Source organism: Cynoglossus semilaevis, chromosome 19, assembly GCF_000523025.1.
Source record: "Cynoglossus semilaevis isolate Cse_v1.0 chromosome 19, Cse_v1.0, whole genome shotgun sequence".
NCBI lineage: Eukaryota > Metazoa > Chordata > Actinopteri > Pleuronectiformes > Cynoglossidae > Cynoglossus > Cynoglossus semilaevis.
Window position 1 is genome coordinate 10,067,780 of NC_024325.1, and position 13,702 is coordinate 10,081,481.

Below are 13,702 nucleotides of genomic sequence, written 5' to 3' on the forward strand. Positions count from 1 at the left end.
TGTTGTATGGGTGGAAATAACTGCACTTGAAGGCTGCAAACCAAGCGAGGCAGTCACGGCAGCCATCATCCAGTAAACAGAGAGAGATGTTATCTTATGAAAAAGAAAGGTGAGGACAAAGAAGAACAGACTAGTGTCTGTGAATGGGAGTAGACTGTAGGAAAACAGCAGCGGATGAAAGAGAATAATTGCTCAAAAATCAAATTAATAAAATTATTAATTATATTTGAAATGTATAGAGGGGAAAGAGCAGAAATATCTCTTTAAATCCTACAGAAACTGTCTGTCTTCTCCTCTTCTTCATCACTTGTTCATTTCTCCTCATGCTCTGCATCTGCCTCACAGCTTCCTGTGTCACGTCCCGCCCCCTCCCCTCGCCACACTTTAAGAAAGGAGACCTGTTCATTCAAGCTTTCAGCCAGTCAGCTATAGGACGGAGAGACGGGAAAGGGAAAGGGAAGGGGGAGAGGCACAGGTACAAATAAAAGAAGAGGAGAAAAGAGGGTAAGAGAGGAGAGGAGGAAAAGGAGAAGAAGAAGAGATGCTGCAATGAATGGCTCACTTGTATTACATCACCAATGGAGAGGGAGCCATGGGGAAGAAGGAGAAAAAGACAGAGAGGATAAAAAAAGATCAGACCCCCCCTCTTCTTTCCCTTCTCTCTCTCTCTCCCTCTCTTCCTCATCATCTTCCTCTCTGTCTCCTGCTCCTCCCTCTGCCCTTCTTTCCCTCGCATCACACCCTCCCCTCCCCATCCTGACTGTATGAGTCACAGACAGACCAGTTCCCTTGATGCACTGCGGAAACGTAATATGACGTAGCCTCCATCCCTCCCTCCTCGCCCTAAGCATCCCTCCATCTCTCCCATTCATCCCTTCGTCCCTTTCTCTCTCTCTCTCTCTCTCTCTCTCTCTCTCTCCCTCCCATTCATGCACTCTCGTCACAGCACAGCAAGTCTCCATTCACAAAAAGCCCTGCAGGCTGGAGGAGCAGCACAGACGGCAGGTGGATCCACAGCAGCGAACACAACACAAATCACGGCAGAGAAGCAGGACACTGAGAACCACCGAGGACCAGCAAAATAAATATCTGAACAAAAAAAAAAAAAAAAACCCCACTGTAGACACTGTAGCTGTGAACCGTCAGCTCCTGCAATAAGGCTGATTTTGGCAAATACCACCGTAACTCAGCAACAATTTCCAGGGTTATTGTCAGCGAGTTCAAACCCAGAGTTCATTGTTGCCATGGTTACAATTTGAGAATAGAACGAACATGTTTGTGGCGACATCTTCCATAAACCAGCTGAACCAACTTCATAATATGGCAACGGCAACTGGTACGATATCTAGAAAACGTTTCACATATTTGTATTTACTTTTGCCTGTTGTTGTCACAAAGTACTGAACACTAGAAGGAGTATTCAACAAAAACCGTGACCAATGTGCGGAGAAGTCCATGCCAGGCGTTCTAGACCGATGTGTTTCTGATATCACTGCAGAAGGCAGCCACGAATCACCCTCAACGACACACGCTACACAGTGCGATGACTGTATGTTTCAGGAGATGCAGAAACGTCTGCCGAATTCAACATGTCAGCAGTCTGCAGCGGGAGGCAGAAATGTGAGAGACCAGGCTCATTTTTCACATTACAGACTAAACAATGCCACACAATAGGAAGAAATATCACAGATGTGATGACATTACAAGAAGAAATGTCAACAAGAAACACTGATGGCACAATAAAAAAAAGGTTACATTAGAAAACTGCAGAATCTGGGTGTGATACGGTTACAGCGAACATCCCCGGGTAAGTACAGCCGCAGCGTCCATGAAAATCTGCCTCCACTCCACAGTGGTACGAGCGCTGACATGCAGACACACAAACTTGGATCCACTGAACTGATCACACAGTTAGCTTTAATGGGGTTTTTCATAGAGCTATAGTCACTTTAGCCACTGAAGCTAATGCTCATTTAAGGCGCAGTTATTCAATTATCAAATTTAGTTTTCAGAAGAAAGTGAACTATAATTTAAAAAAAGACCACACAAGTAGATCAGGGAAACACAATAATATAATCAAGGAATTTTTTTTTTTTTTTTTTTTTTACAGTCTACATACAAATGTACATGGTTCACCTAGAAAATGTCACCTAGTTTGACCTTAGAGGTCATTTGCAAAACATCCACTTTCACAGTAAAATGTTTCAGGACATTTTCAAAAGAGTTGTCAACATGTTTCAGCTGTATGGAGAATCACCAAGCAGGAGACCAACGTCCACACCCAACCAATCACGGTGAAGCCTGGCCATGTAAGTAACTTGTGCTACATTTATCCAATCAGTGTCTCACAAACAAAAAGTTTAATGCACCACCACAAAATACCATCATCTCGGACATAGAGGGAAATGAGCTCTTCAAACAAACAAATAGAAAACTTTACAAACTTCCATAAACGTGGTGACGGATCAGGATCTTTGTGGAAATGTGATGGTGTTGTAGGAGAAGAGCAGCAGATTTAAAAACTATCTCACTTTGAATTTAAATCAGCCAATGCTGTCACTTCTGGCAGGAAGATGTATGTGGTGAGTCACTGCAAGGTCTACAGAAATGACAGCTCCACTAGGTGGCAGTAAGAAAAAATTGGACGTCAGACTTAATCTAGTCCTGTCTCTAAATTCTGTTTTCCTTTCCTGTAAATGCTTCTAGGTTTGTTCTATTTGATTTTCTGTTATTTGGTCAAATGTTTGTGGACGTCACCCGACTGCCTCTAGGTGACGTCCACACGTCGCCGTGCGCCTTCCTTGATCACGTATATATCTCTGTTATCATTGATGACATCAGCAGCTGACAGTCGTCAGTCGGCGTCTCAAGTGTGATTTGTGAAGTGATGGGCTGACATTCAGGTTCGCACCGCTGCTCGACTGGAGACGTGAGCGAAGAAAATCTCAATGTACAGTATGATTCACCACAACATGGTGGTGGGGAGGGGGCGGTGATGTCATTGGCGCTGCCGCTGGAGGAGTCATCTGTGAGTCAGAGAGGAAAAAAAGAAGAGGAGGAAGAGGAGGAGGAGGAGACGGCGATGGAGGAGGAGGGGGTGGGAGAGGAGGAAGAGGATAAGGAAGAGAGGTGGGTAAGAAAAAAAAAGGAGTATATGGGGCACACGGGTACCTGCTGTGTGTGACCCATGGTAACAACCAACGCTGGCCTGTGGATGACTCACCACTGCTTTACCAGCCTTCCTGTCTCCAGCACACACACACACACACACACACACACACTCAGACAAAACAGCCAGAGATGCTCGCACTTTACACCACACACACTTACAGGAAGACAAAGATTTTTTTTTTTTTTTCATGAACAGCATGTCGACGTTCACACGTCATAGTGTAGCACGTGTTGTGGCAGCAGAACTCAATGGTTCTGTTTGAGACGATGCTGTTTTCAAACCAGCCAACGGACTGGCCAAGGTTCACTACCTGAATACGTTTACCATGTGTCGAAATGTATTGAAACAAGTGCATGGGTAGAAACTTGTGTGCCGCACAAACACACAAGCACACACACACATGCGGTGTGGAAAGAGGAGGGGAGCATCAGGATGACTCACACATCAATGATAACACCCCTCCCTGTCCTTAAACTCACTTTCTTTCTTTCTTTCTTTCTCTCTAGCTAACACACACACACACACAGATTTTAGCTTTTTGTGAGCACATTACACAGACATAATGCAGTTCATGAACAACTACAATTATAAATATACACTTGTCTGTCTTCACTCCAGCTCTATTTTGACTCTAACTGGAACCTCAAGGACAACGTCTCACCACAACAATAGTATTTTTCCAAAAATAGCTCCAGCAAGAACGCACGTATACACAGTGCACCATACCATATATACAGCGACCATAACCTCCTAACCCTCCTATCACTTCACCTTAATACTAAACCAATTAACTATGAACGTTTCAATTTTGACTCGGGCTGCGGCCCCTTTAAGGACCTTCGTCCTGATAAAGTCAGTATTTTTCAGAATAAAATATTCTAAAGAGAAAAACAAAAGCCAGTACATAGAGGCTGACAGACAGACAGAGAGAGAGAGAGAGAGAGAGAGAGAGGGAGGGGGGGGAGGACGCGGGGGGGGGGGGGGGGGGGCTAAAGAAGGACATATCATTTGGATGCAACCCACATCCTCCCCACATCCTGGGTAACCTCCCATCTGAAACGCAGACTGACAGCAGCCGGCTCTGACCAGACACAGTTTGTCTAAGGTGAGGAGGATTCTCTGCCAAGACATTTCAAATAAACACTGGCGCCGTCAGATTGTGAGAAAGTTCATATGTGGAAGCCGCTCTGGCCTTCACTACAAACAGTTGAAGCTACAGCGTTTCCACACGGAGGAGACTGTCTACATCACGCTTTTCTATGTTTGTTTCTGTCTTCACATAATCTTAAACAAAAAAAAAAGAAAACCTTGATACAAATGCAAAAGAAATTAACATTTGAGAATGGCTAAAGGTATTTAGAAATATTCCTCAGCTCTGTCAAACTACAATTAAAACATGTCCAGTTGAAGGAGGCCACAAACAGATATATAATTTATAGGTAAATGTAAAAATAATTTTAAAAATGCTAACACAAACATGCTAAAGGACAACCTAAAGAATGTATGTATGTAAAAAGTCAGGACATAACTAATGGTTAGTTCGATTACAGTCATATTTTACTGAAAAAAATCAAAATACAAAATACAATTTGTTTAAATATTTAGCAAAAACTAGGGTTTGTTTTTAGGGTTTGTTTTTAGATATAAGGATGCAGCAGCAGCTACAGCTCATCTGTAAAATAGCTACATACTGAACCAGGTGGTCTGTCCAAAGAAAAGAGGCCAAATATAAAACAGCAGAACACCGTGTCCTTCAGGCCAGACTGCCGTATGCTTGTGCAAATCAGATATTAAAGAATGATTCAAATCTGAGGTGGAAAGTTTAAGCTAGGAAGTTAAAGTCACTGTTTAAGACAAAAGTCCACGTCTCTATCTGGCTGCCAGCAGACGTAAAAGCACGTCTGTTTGGAAAGATGGCTCGTACCCAGCGTCTCTGTAAATCAAAATCAACATCTCCTCTTATCTTTAGATAGTCAAAACATACAAGCAGCGCAGGCACTTGGAAAGCACACATAATTCCCATCAATTACCCCGAGGAAAGGCTCCATCTCTGTAAATCGGGGACAGCTGATGAGACACAGACAGCTCTTGGCACAATGAGGTTGTTTCATGAATGACATCTGGAGAAGAGGAACACCTGCACCGGTTGACCCCGCCGCCGCCGCTGCAGCAGCAGTGGAGGAGAGATGACGTGATGTGCAGGGTTTTGAGAGCGCGGAGGCCGAATCTGTGTGAGACGTGAAAGAGTGCCAGGATTTACAGCTGAAAGACGGCCATCACTTAACCTCATCTGCACCTGGTAAAGTCAAGACAGCTTGTCCGGAGTCCTCCAGTGATGAGGACGTCCTCTACCGTCCAGTCTCTGCCGTCAGTTTAATACAATTACAATCCCTACACTGGGAGACACGGGGGAGCTGAAGCCAATCCCAGCTGTCACTGGACGGTTTCAGAGGTTCATGACAGGCCCACATGTTGAGAACCTTTCACACACTTGCCAGTGTAGTTTTTACAAGCCAAATGTTCTACCATTCTTGGACAAACATCTTGAACCGGTCATCAGCGGTAACAGGTCATTTATGGGGTCAGACAAGGAGGGATTTGAACCTGCAATCCTCTGATAGAAAGTCTCATCTAGTTGCAACTAAACCACAGGCTAGCTAAAATCTGCTACAGGAATCTTCTCCCTCTACACACAGGGAATTTTACCTGAAACCACAGTATTCTCATGGTATTATATACTCTATATATACTGCACTGTTGTTTCTGAACTGAAAACTTCCTTAGCTCTGTTAGCCACAAACCCTCCTTCCTGCACAGACCAACACCTTTGGAGGATGCTCCTTTTGTACATTCTCCTCAATCCCTAATTATTTTACCACTTTAATGTTCTCATTCCTGCATTGTCTCTGTCATTCTAATGCAGCTCCAGGCTACATTTTGCTAAATCAAACATACTGTCGTCAAAAATCCTCAAATGTGCTCCAGAAAAGTTGAAGTGAAAGACCAAACTCCAGACATTTATTTGTTTGGCATTTTTGAGGTGCGCCGACTTTCCTCGAATTTATCTTTGATCGTATTTAAAAGGAAAACACAATCTAAATATATTCCAGTGGTGACTTTTCAAAGTTCACATTTTCAAAGTGCACATTTCCAGCCCAGAGCTACTGAACATCTGTACATTTTTACTGACAGCTGTTTTAGTTTTTCCAAAGGGCACACTGCAGAAGAAATTACTTCAGGAAATTTAATTTGCAGGACGTTCCAGCGGTGCTGCAGCCCGAACTGGAACAAAAGCCATCTATTGTTTGTAAATATGGAAAATAATCATAAAAATGTCAAAAAAATGTTGCTTTTCACTGTGCATGTTTGTGGGATTCGTACTTTTTTCATTAAAACGATACCTAGCCTTCCAGCAGAGGGCTGGACATGACTGTAAATATGAACACAAATATGAGCAAAACAATTCTCCACTGGACTTCACCGAGGTTCCATCTCTTGTTCTTAAGTTCACAGGTGGCAAAATAATTATTACTGGTAAATGGAGAGTGACATTTTCATCAGTGACCTGTATGGTCAGCTGTACTTCTGCTAAGCGCCACAAGAGGCCACTATTCGGCTCAAGTGAGAAGGGGACTCCTGGCGGATGACGGAGAGTTTCCTGTGAAACCCAACCCTACAGTGGGTGGTAGTTGGACACGTCTTCCAGGTGGTGTGACCTTTACTTTCCTGTCCCAACAACAAGGAAAAACACTGCCCTCACATGTATAATTAGCCACTGTCAGCGCCTCATCATGACTTGTGCACACATCCTGTGCGCTAAGATTAGCACGGCTAAATGTATGTCTCACCTCAGTGAGTGAGAATCACGGTCAGCAAAGCTTCCTCTTCCTCCCTCTGTGTCCGACTGATGAATGAAGTGAAAACCTCCAAAAACATATCTCATGATCAAGTCAACATAGCATCAAGTGTGTAGCACTTGTAGAAGAAAAAAAACTCACAAAAACAGAATTATTTTTCACAAAACAAATGGTTAGGCTGTTAGTGACTTGCAAAAGCAAAACAATAAATAAATAAAAGTTCAGACTTTTTGATCCTCACAAAGCCAGGGGAAAATCATAAGAATTTATCAAATCTCATAACAAGCACTGCGGTGGGAAGAATTATTGAGTTTATATGAATAGAACCACATATCTGTCAATTAAACAGATGTTCTCTACTGCCATGCATAAGTCAAACCAAGCAACGGTAAAACACACAAGAAGCAGGAAAAAGACCAGTGTATCTAGAAATAACGAATGAGAAAAAATAAGACCAAAAGCAGAGCAGAAAGCAGCAAAACCAAATGCTTCTCTTGACACAGCAACACTACTCAGACCAAGACAGCTCTATCCCAAGGATCTGAGAGAGATTCTCCAGAGAAGAAAGATCTGAAAATACTTTGCCAAGGACAATCCTCACCAACAGCAGCTGATTTCATTCCACCCATTCAGTTTTGTTAGTACTGTTTGTTAGTTCAATGTCGACGACCACATCAATAACTCTCCACCAAAAGAAGCCTCTTTTTTTAACCTTTTATTCTAATATTTTTCAAGCCAGATACGTACACAACTTTTGCAATAAAAGTAAATCAACGTAATCTAGAATGCCAGTAAACATACAAAATAATTACTCTTGATAAATTTGTTTTATATATATATATATAATCAAATTTGTTCTTCACAAGCCAGGACTTTCACGTCACTTCAGAATAAACTCTTAATGGAAACCAATCAGGGATCTGTGATTGCATGTGAGAATACAGTGACAGTCAACCTCATTCATATTCTTGTGCCCTTGAGCAAGGCAGTGATCCCATCGGAGCCCTGCTAGTGGCTCATCTGGAACAACACTGCTGCTGTTGTGCCTGTGCTTGAATACATAACAGAAAATCCTCATGACAGTGAGAAAGTGCATAGAAAACTATGAGATGCAAGGGGGGAAAAAAATAGATGCTTCATGAGAAAATGGACCCTGACCGTCGAAAAAAAACCAAACTATGATTTTTCCCTAATATCATGGATTTACTACTTCAAACAGAGCACGACTGTTGCAAACTAAGTTTTAAAAACATCGTTAACCTGATACTGGTAATCATTTTATTATTTAACGTTGTGTAAACAAACCCACAACCCGGATTCCCCCCACTGTCTCTGGCTGAAAACCTACTGTTTTCTGGAGTTCACCCGGTTTAAGACCGTTGGAAAATATGACTACAGACAAGCCTGCCACCTAATGGCGAAACAGGAAAAGAGCAAATTCAGCTGCTACAGACGGTCAAATAGTAAATAAGACATTGATGGATACATCACAAACTTCATATTTGCAAGAAATCACTTGAACAATTCACCACTAACAGCTGAAGGTTTTTACAGAATTCTCAGCATTTCACTAAAGTACACCGAAGCGGCACAGACAGCCCGACTGTCCACTTCATGGTCAAGCAGAGAAAGAAAAGACATATTGTCCTGTTTTTGATTTAATAAAGCCTGGGAGTAAGCGTACCGAAGGAGAGGAAAAGAGAGAGAGAGACTAAAGACAGAAAGACGAGGAGCTCAGTAGATAAAGAGAACTCGGGTACGAGGAAGAGTGGCAAAGGTGTCGGCCATCTTCCGGATTCTGGCGTAATTGATGAATCCCCGGAAAAAGAGCAAAAAGCCTGGAGAGGGAAGAAGCACCATGTGAGAAGTTACAACACCATCACCCAACACCCACACCTGTGTCCAAAACAACACACACATCAGTACAGAGGGACATAAAGAATCACACCAGTCTCTGTTGAGCCATTCGTTTTCTTTATTAAAACGTGTGGAGTTACTTACCCAGCACCAGGAACACCCACCACAGCCAGTACTGTCCATCAAAGTAACCGGGGAAGTATGTGGAAAACTAGAATGTCAGCAGAAATACTCAGTTAGTTTGAACGTGGGCTGCAGTGGTTCTACTCCAGTCCTGTTAGTTAATTCAGTCTTTATGTTTGGACTCGCACCCGCACTATAAGGATCCACTTGATGAGGGACAGGCCGAAGCCTGAGATGGCACCGTATCGTCCAGCAGCAGAGGTGGTCAGACAGAAGGACAGGAAGAAACCGATCCAGTTGAAGAGGAATGCCACTGGAGAGAAAGGAGGTTCAGAAATGTAGAAAAAAAAACAACAACAAAACAACAAAAAAGGTTTGGACAAACATGCACATTAAACAAAGACATCTTCTTTTCATGTGCGTAACTTTATATTTTCCTAACGTATCAAGGGTAACCATGGTAACACTGAAGAGGAAAAAAAACTTAAATGCTCATCAGGACAATCAATCAATTGCTTCCAGTAATTTTACATTGGTTAGCAGTTAGCTTGTACAGCTAATGGAAGGGGAATCTCTAATTTCCAGCTAGCTACAGAAGCAGTAGCAGCGTAACAGCCTTTCAAACATGATGCAAATGTGATTGATACAGAGATATAAAATGCACAGAGGAAGAGGAGCTGACAGCGGCGTGAGAGGCTGTCAATATTTGACATTTTGTAATTGTTAACAAAGAATAAGTATATTTTCATTCCAAAATGTAGTAAACTCCGACTTTTACAATAAAAAGAGAACCCAAATGACGGTGTGGGGAGAGTTACTAACTGAAAAAGGTGAGCATGAAGATGCCATCATTTCCTATCCTCAGTTGATCGGTGTCTTCAAAGTCATCTCTGGCCACAACGTCTTCATCCTGTGGTGAAAAAAAAAAACCCCACCAGAGTCAACACCAAGAAAAAGCAGAGTTTTTTTAAACGTCCTGATATTAATCTACGTTGAACATTCAGTTCTAAAGTGAATGATTTATAATTGTGCATCAACATTATAACACAGTGACTCAGTGAATTTCATTCATCTCTGACAGGGACTTTCTAATGGAGAACACGTTTGTGGAGATCAGTACAACACAGCCATCCAACAGACGAATGAAACAATCAAACGACACAGTGGTTTCATTTTAAGGTGCGCAGTCAGACAAATACAATGCAGAATATTCAGACAGAACCGGCTCGTCCTGTTTGTCTATAAACTACAGCGCTGGCTGGCGCTGTGCATACACAGACACTCGGGACAGGAGGGGAACATGACAACACTGTGGGAGTGGTTTTACACACGCCACACGGAGCAACGTCCTCCCAGTGCACACTCTCGTCCCACTCTTCCCAGTTACCTCCAGAGAACTGCGAATTACACCATCAAAAGTCTCCAGGCGCTCCCTGTGCTGGGGCTGCTGCCGAGCGCGAGGCGGGGAATGGCAGAGAAACACAACACCAAGAAGTCAAACACCGTGACCTCAGCGGACAACACACAGTGACGAGAGTTTACAGACAACAATCAACTGTCAAAATGTTTTACCAAAAAAAAAAGGTCTCACTTCAATGATTTAAAGTCGGAGAAATTGTAACATGACGAACGGAGGTTACTTTGAAAAACATGGTCAGATAGGTATCTGACTTTGGATGTGGGTCAGAGTAGAGGAATAATGGACTAGTGGTGAATACCATATCACTTTGACATCTGATGTTTCAAAAAAGGAAGATTTGACAGTGATAATTCAAATATTTGACAAATTAGAATCAAATAATATTAAAAATAGGTTTAGAATTATTTTTTTTCTTAACCTAAAAAGCCCTTCAGATAAGTACAGTACACACAAGCACATAATACACCATAGTTGAGGGTTTAGCACTTCCTGTCTCAGTCAGAGATACATGTAGAGTCTAATATATGCATTTAACTCCACTTAGCTGGTTATAGTCAGAGTCGTGAATAAGGTTCTGGTTAGGCTGTGTAAATGAAACTGAAGGACACCATGTCCGTGTGTGTGAGGGAAGAAAGAAGAAAAGAGAGCTCACTCTTCCAGTTACTAAGGGAACCGTCGTCTCAGACTTAGTTCTCTCGGCTTCGTCGTAGGAAGGAAGTGTCGTTGCTACGTTGTAGGATGGAGGCTTGGGGAAAACACCGTCTTCTTTGTAGCCCAAGAAGGCTGTAAGGGGGGGGAGAAAATGACACTATAACCACAGTAAATGTCTTTCACATTCACCTAATCAGGAGGGTAAATACCCATTAAAAAAAAAACATTGTTAAAGAATGACTGAGTGTTGAATAAAATAAGACACAGGTAACAGAGAGGCTGCAGTTGAATGATAAAAGCAGACATGAATCATCCGGAAAGGTCAAGAGTGTTACCTGCATTGTCAGCTGTGATGCTGCTGTACGGAGGCGGAGCGTCAGCTGCTACCTGGGGACTCTCCTCCAAGTCTGCTTCATCAGGCAGCTGTTGGGGAAAAAGGGAAGGAAACCACTTCCTGGTTTATTTGGTCTGCCACAACTGTCAGCAGTGGCTATTTTCCATTACTTTTCTCCAATCCATATAAAGGCTGAGAGTCTGCTCAGAGTCATGTGACAGTGTTAAAGGAATTGAAACACGCAGCATCAGAGGAACCAAACAGAAGCTGGACCAACAACACAGATTTGTCTCTGGCCTGTGTGTGCACTATGGCAGGGAGGAATGCAGTTCATACTTCAGTTGCTCTTGATTCAAATGAAACCAGTTTAAACTAGATCTCCCTGCTGTTTCTGCCACAGGAACAAGGACTTGGACTAAACGATCTAACAAACACTGGGTATAAATTACAGGTTGTCAAGACTTGAGTTTCCTTTTAGTTTGAGCGGAATGTTTAAGACGCAACAGTTTCCTACAATTTCAATGAACGTAAATGGCAGAAAGAAAACGCCACAAAAAAGAAAACAGTTGTAAATGACAACATGTGACAAGGCTTATAAGCTAGAATTTGAACATGTGTACTTAAAGAACAAATTAACACTTATAAATGAGATAAACAAATGTGTAACATATCTATAATTAGAAACTTTCCTGGTAATACTGGACGTTAAGTGAATATTTACTTGTGCTAAATAATGCATCAAGGAAATTAATAAAAAGCAAAAAAGTGCACTGTATCATCAGATAACCCTTTACTTAAAAAAAACAGTAGCATGAAAAGCATTGCCTCCTTAACTGCCCTTTTCCTGAACCCATTTTAGGATTAGGTTTTAATGTCTGAACTAACAGACGGCATTGTCTGAGCACAGCATGAAAAAAACAAAACAACATACTTTATGGTTGACTTTAATACACACTTCTCCACACCCACAGAGCCTAACAGCTTTGATAACAGAGCAGTCGGTGAATGCATCTGCACATTAATTATTACTACAATAAACCATCATGTGCAGACCTAATATGAACTCAGATGTACCTGCAAACACCCCACTGCTGTAGACCACAGGTTATTCAAACAAAAACATTTCACATACTGAAGTAATAAATAAAGTAAATAAAGTAGGCCTCCTGTTTCTGCTGCTGAATACAAGTGCCCTCAATTTTTTCAGCTATTTAACATGTCGTTTTATATTATATTGCTCTACAATGACAATGAAATGCAGACCATATATATTAGTTGACAATTTCGTTTTTTTAACAAGTCACTGGCAAAAGTTAAATCATGTAAACACAACAAAATCAGTCACAGTCTGAAAAGGTACACGTACACACTTTTTATCTCGTTGCAAAATACGTATGGAGATAAATCTCAAGCGGAAACTCAATGAATAAAAGAAGGTCGAACCAAATACTTTAAAACATCATATACTGTCAATACAGGTCAATACGAGCACCAGTTGTTGTCACATTGGAAGACAAACAATGGTCAGGACAGTTTTGGCGGTTGTTCTTCGTGAAAACCCATTATTTCTACGGAATTCGTGATAACCATTTAATTTTTCCTTTTTTCCACCCGGCTGCTGTTACCAAAAGATATCCTGGCTGTGTGACTTATATAGCGTTTCTTGACAATTTCGATAGTCACGTCTGAGATCCTACTGGCCTTTTTTGTTTTATTTTACCAAGCTAACTCAACTCACAACAACCTAGTTTAAACGTGGGAGCGTCCGTGGCAGTGCAATTAGCTTAGCACGCTAACACCTGTGTAATAAAACATCGACGCAATCAATAAGAGCCATCTTAAATTAAACGATAATCAAAGAGAACGTGAGATAAAACCAGCACAACACATATACGCTTGGGTGTGTATTTTAAATAACTTAAATGCCAAACGACAGAAAGCCTCGTGATAGCCAAATGTTTGGTGTGTTGCCTTACAATGAGTGAATGACGGCGGTGTCGTGCCCTACCTGCTGATATCTGGCGCTGGGTTCGGCCATTCCTGGTTGAACGGCTCGTATTTTACGATAGATAAAATACACCGCAGAGCTGGATGAAGACTTGTAAATCAACATATAAATAACAATAAGTGCAAAATGTAAACTCTGAGCTGGCCACAGAAAACAGCTGTGGAACCTTCGACTGCAATCAGTGCTGTGAGGCGAGGGAATTCGTCAATATCAATCAGAATACTTCCTGTTTGCTTTTCAAAATAAGGTTCGCATAATTGTTCATGACGGCAATCTTGAC

The 13,702-nt window shown here is 41.9% G+C and overlaps 1 protein-coding gene across 2 annotated transcripts; it reads right to left on the reverse strand.

The window, feature by feature from the left end:
* Positions 1-7,731: 7,731 nt before the first annotated feature.
* ndfip1l (Nedd4 family interacting protein 1, like) lies at positions 7,732-13,652 on the reverse strand. 2 transcript variants are annotated; one of them, XM_008332846.3, is made up of 8 exons: positions 13,423-13,652; positions 11,416-11,503; positions 11,082-11,212; positions 10,397-10,456; positions 9,832-9,919; positions 9,198-9,322; positions 9,031-9,097; positions 7,732-8,867 (listed from the first exon to the last, which is right to left on the reverse strand). In XM_008332846.3, exons 1-8 carry the CDS (start codon positions 13,525-13,527, stop codon positions 8,764-8,766), a joined length of 768 nt encoding a protein of 255 aa, XP_008331068.1. In that variant the 5' UTR covers positions 13,528-13,652; the 3' UTR covers positions 7,732-8,763. The 2 variants fall into 2 exon arrangements, with proteins under 2 accessions (XP_008331068.1, XP_008331069.1); XM_008332847.3 differs by lacking the exon at positions 10,397-10,456 and having other exon boundaries at positions 13,423-13,645.
* Between the last annotated feature and the right edge of the window lie 50 nt (positions 13,653-13,702).

Excerpts from the sequence above, each read along its gene's own strand:
- ndfip1l (XM_008332846.3), bottom strand. The coding sequence starts at position 13,527 with ATGTTGATTTACAAGTCTTCATCCAGCTCTGCGGTGTATTTTATCTAT. Across the intron at positions 10,457-11,081 it reads TTCCCTTAGTAACTGGAAGA|CAGCCCCAGCACAGGGAGCG; the intron begins GTGAGCTCTCTT and ends CGCGCTCGGCAG. Across the intron at positions 9,098-9,197 it reads AGTGGATCCTTATAGTGCGG|TTTTCCACATACTTCCCCGG; the intron begins GTGCGAGTCCAA and ends CTGACATTCTAG.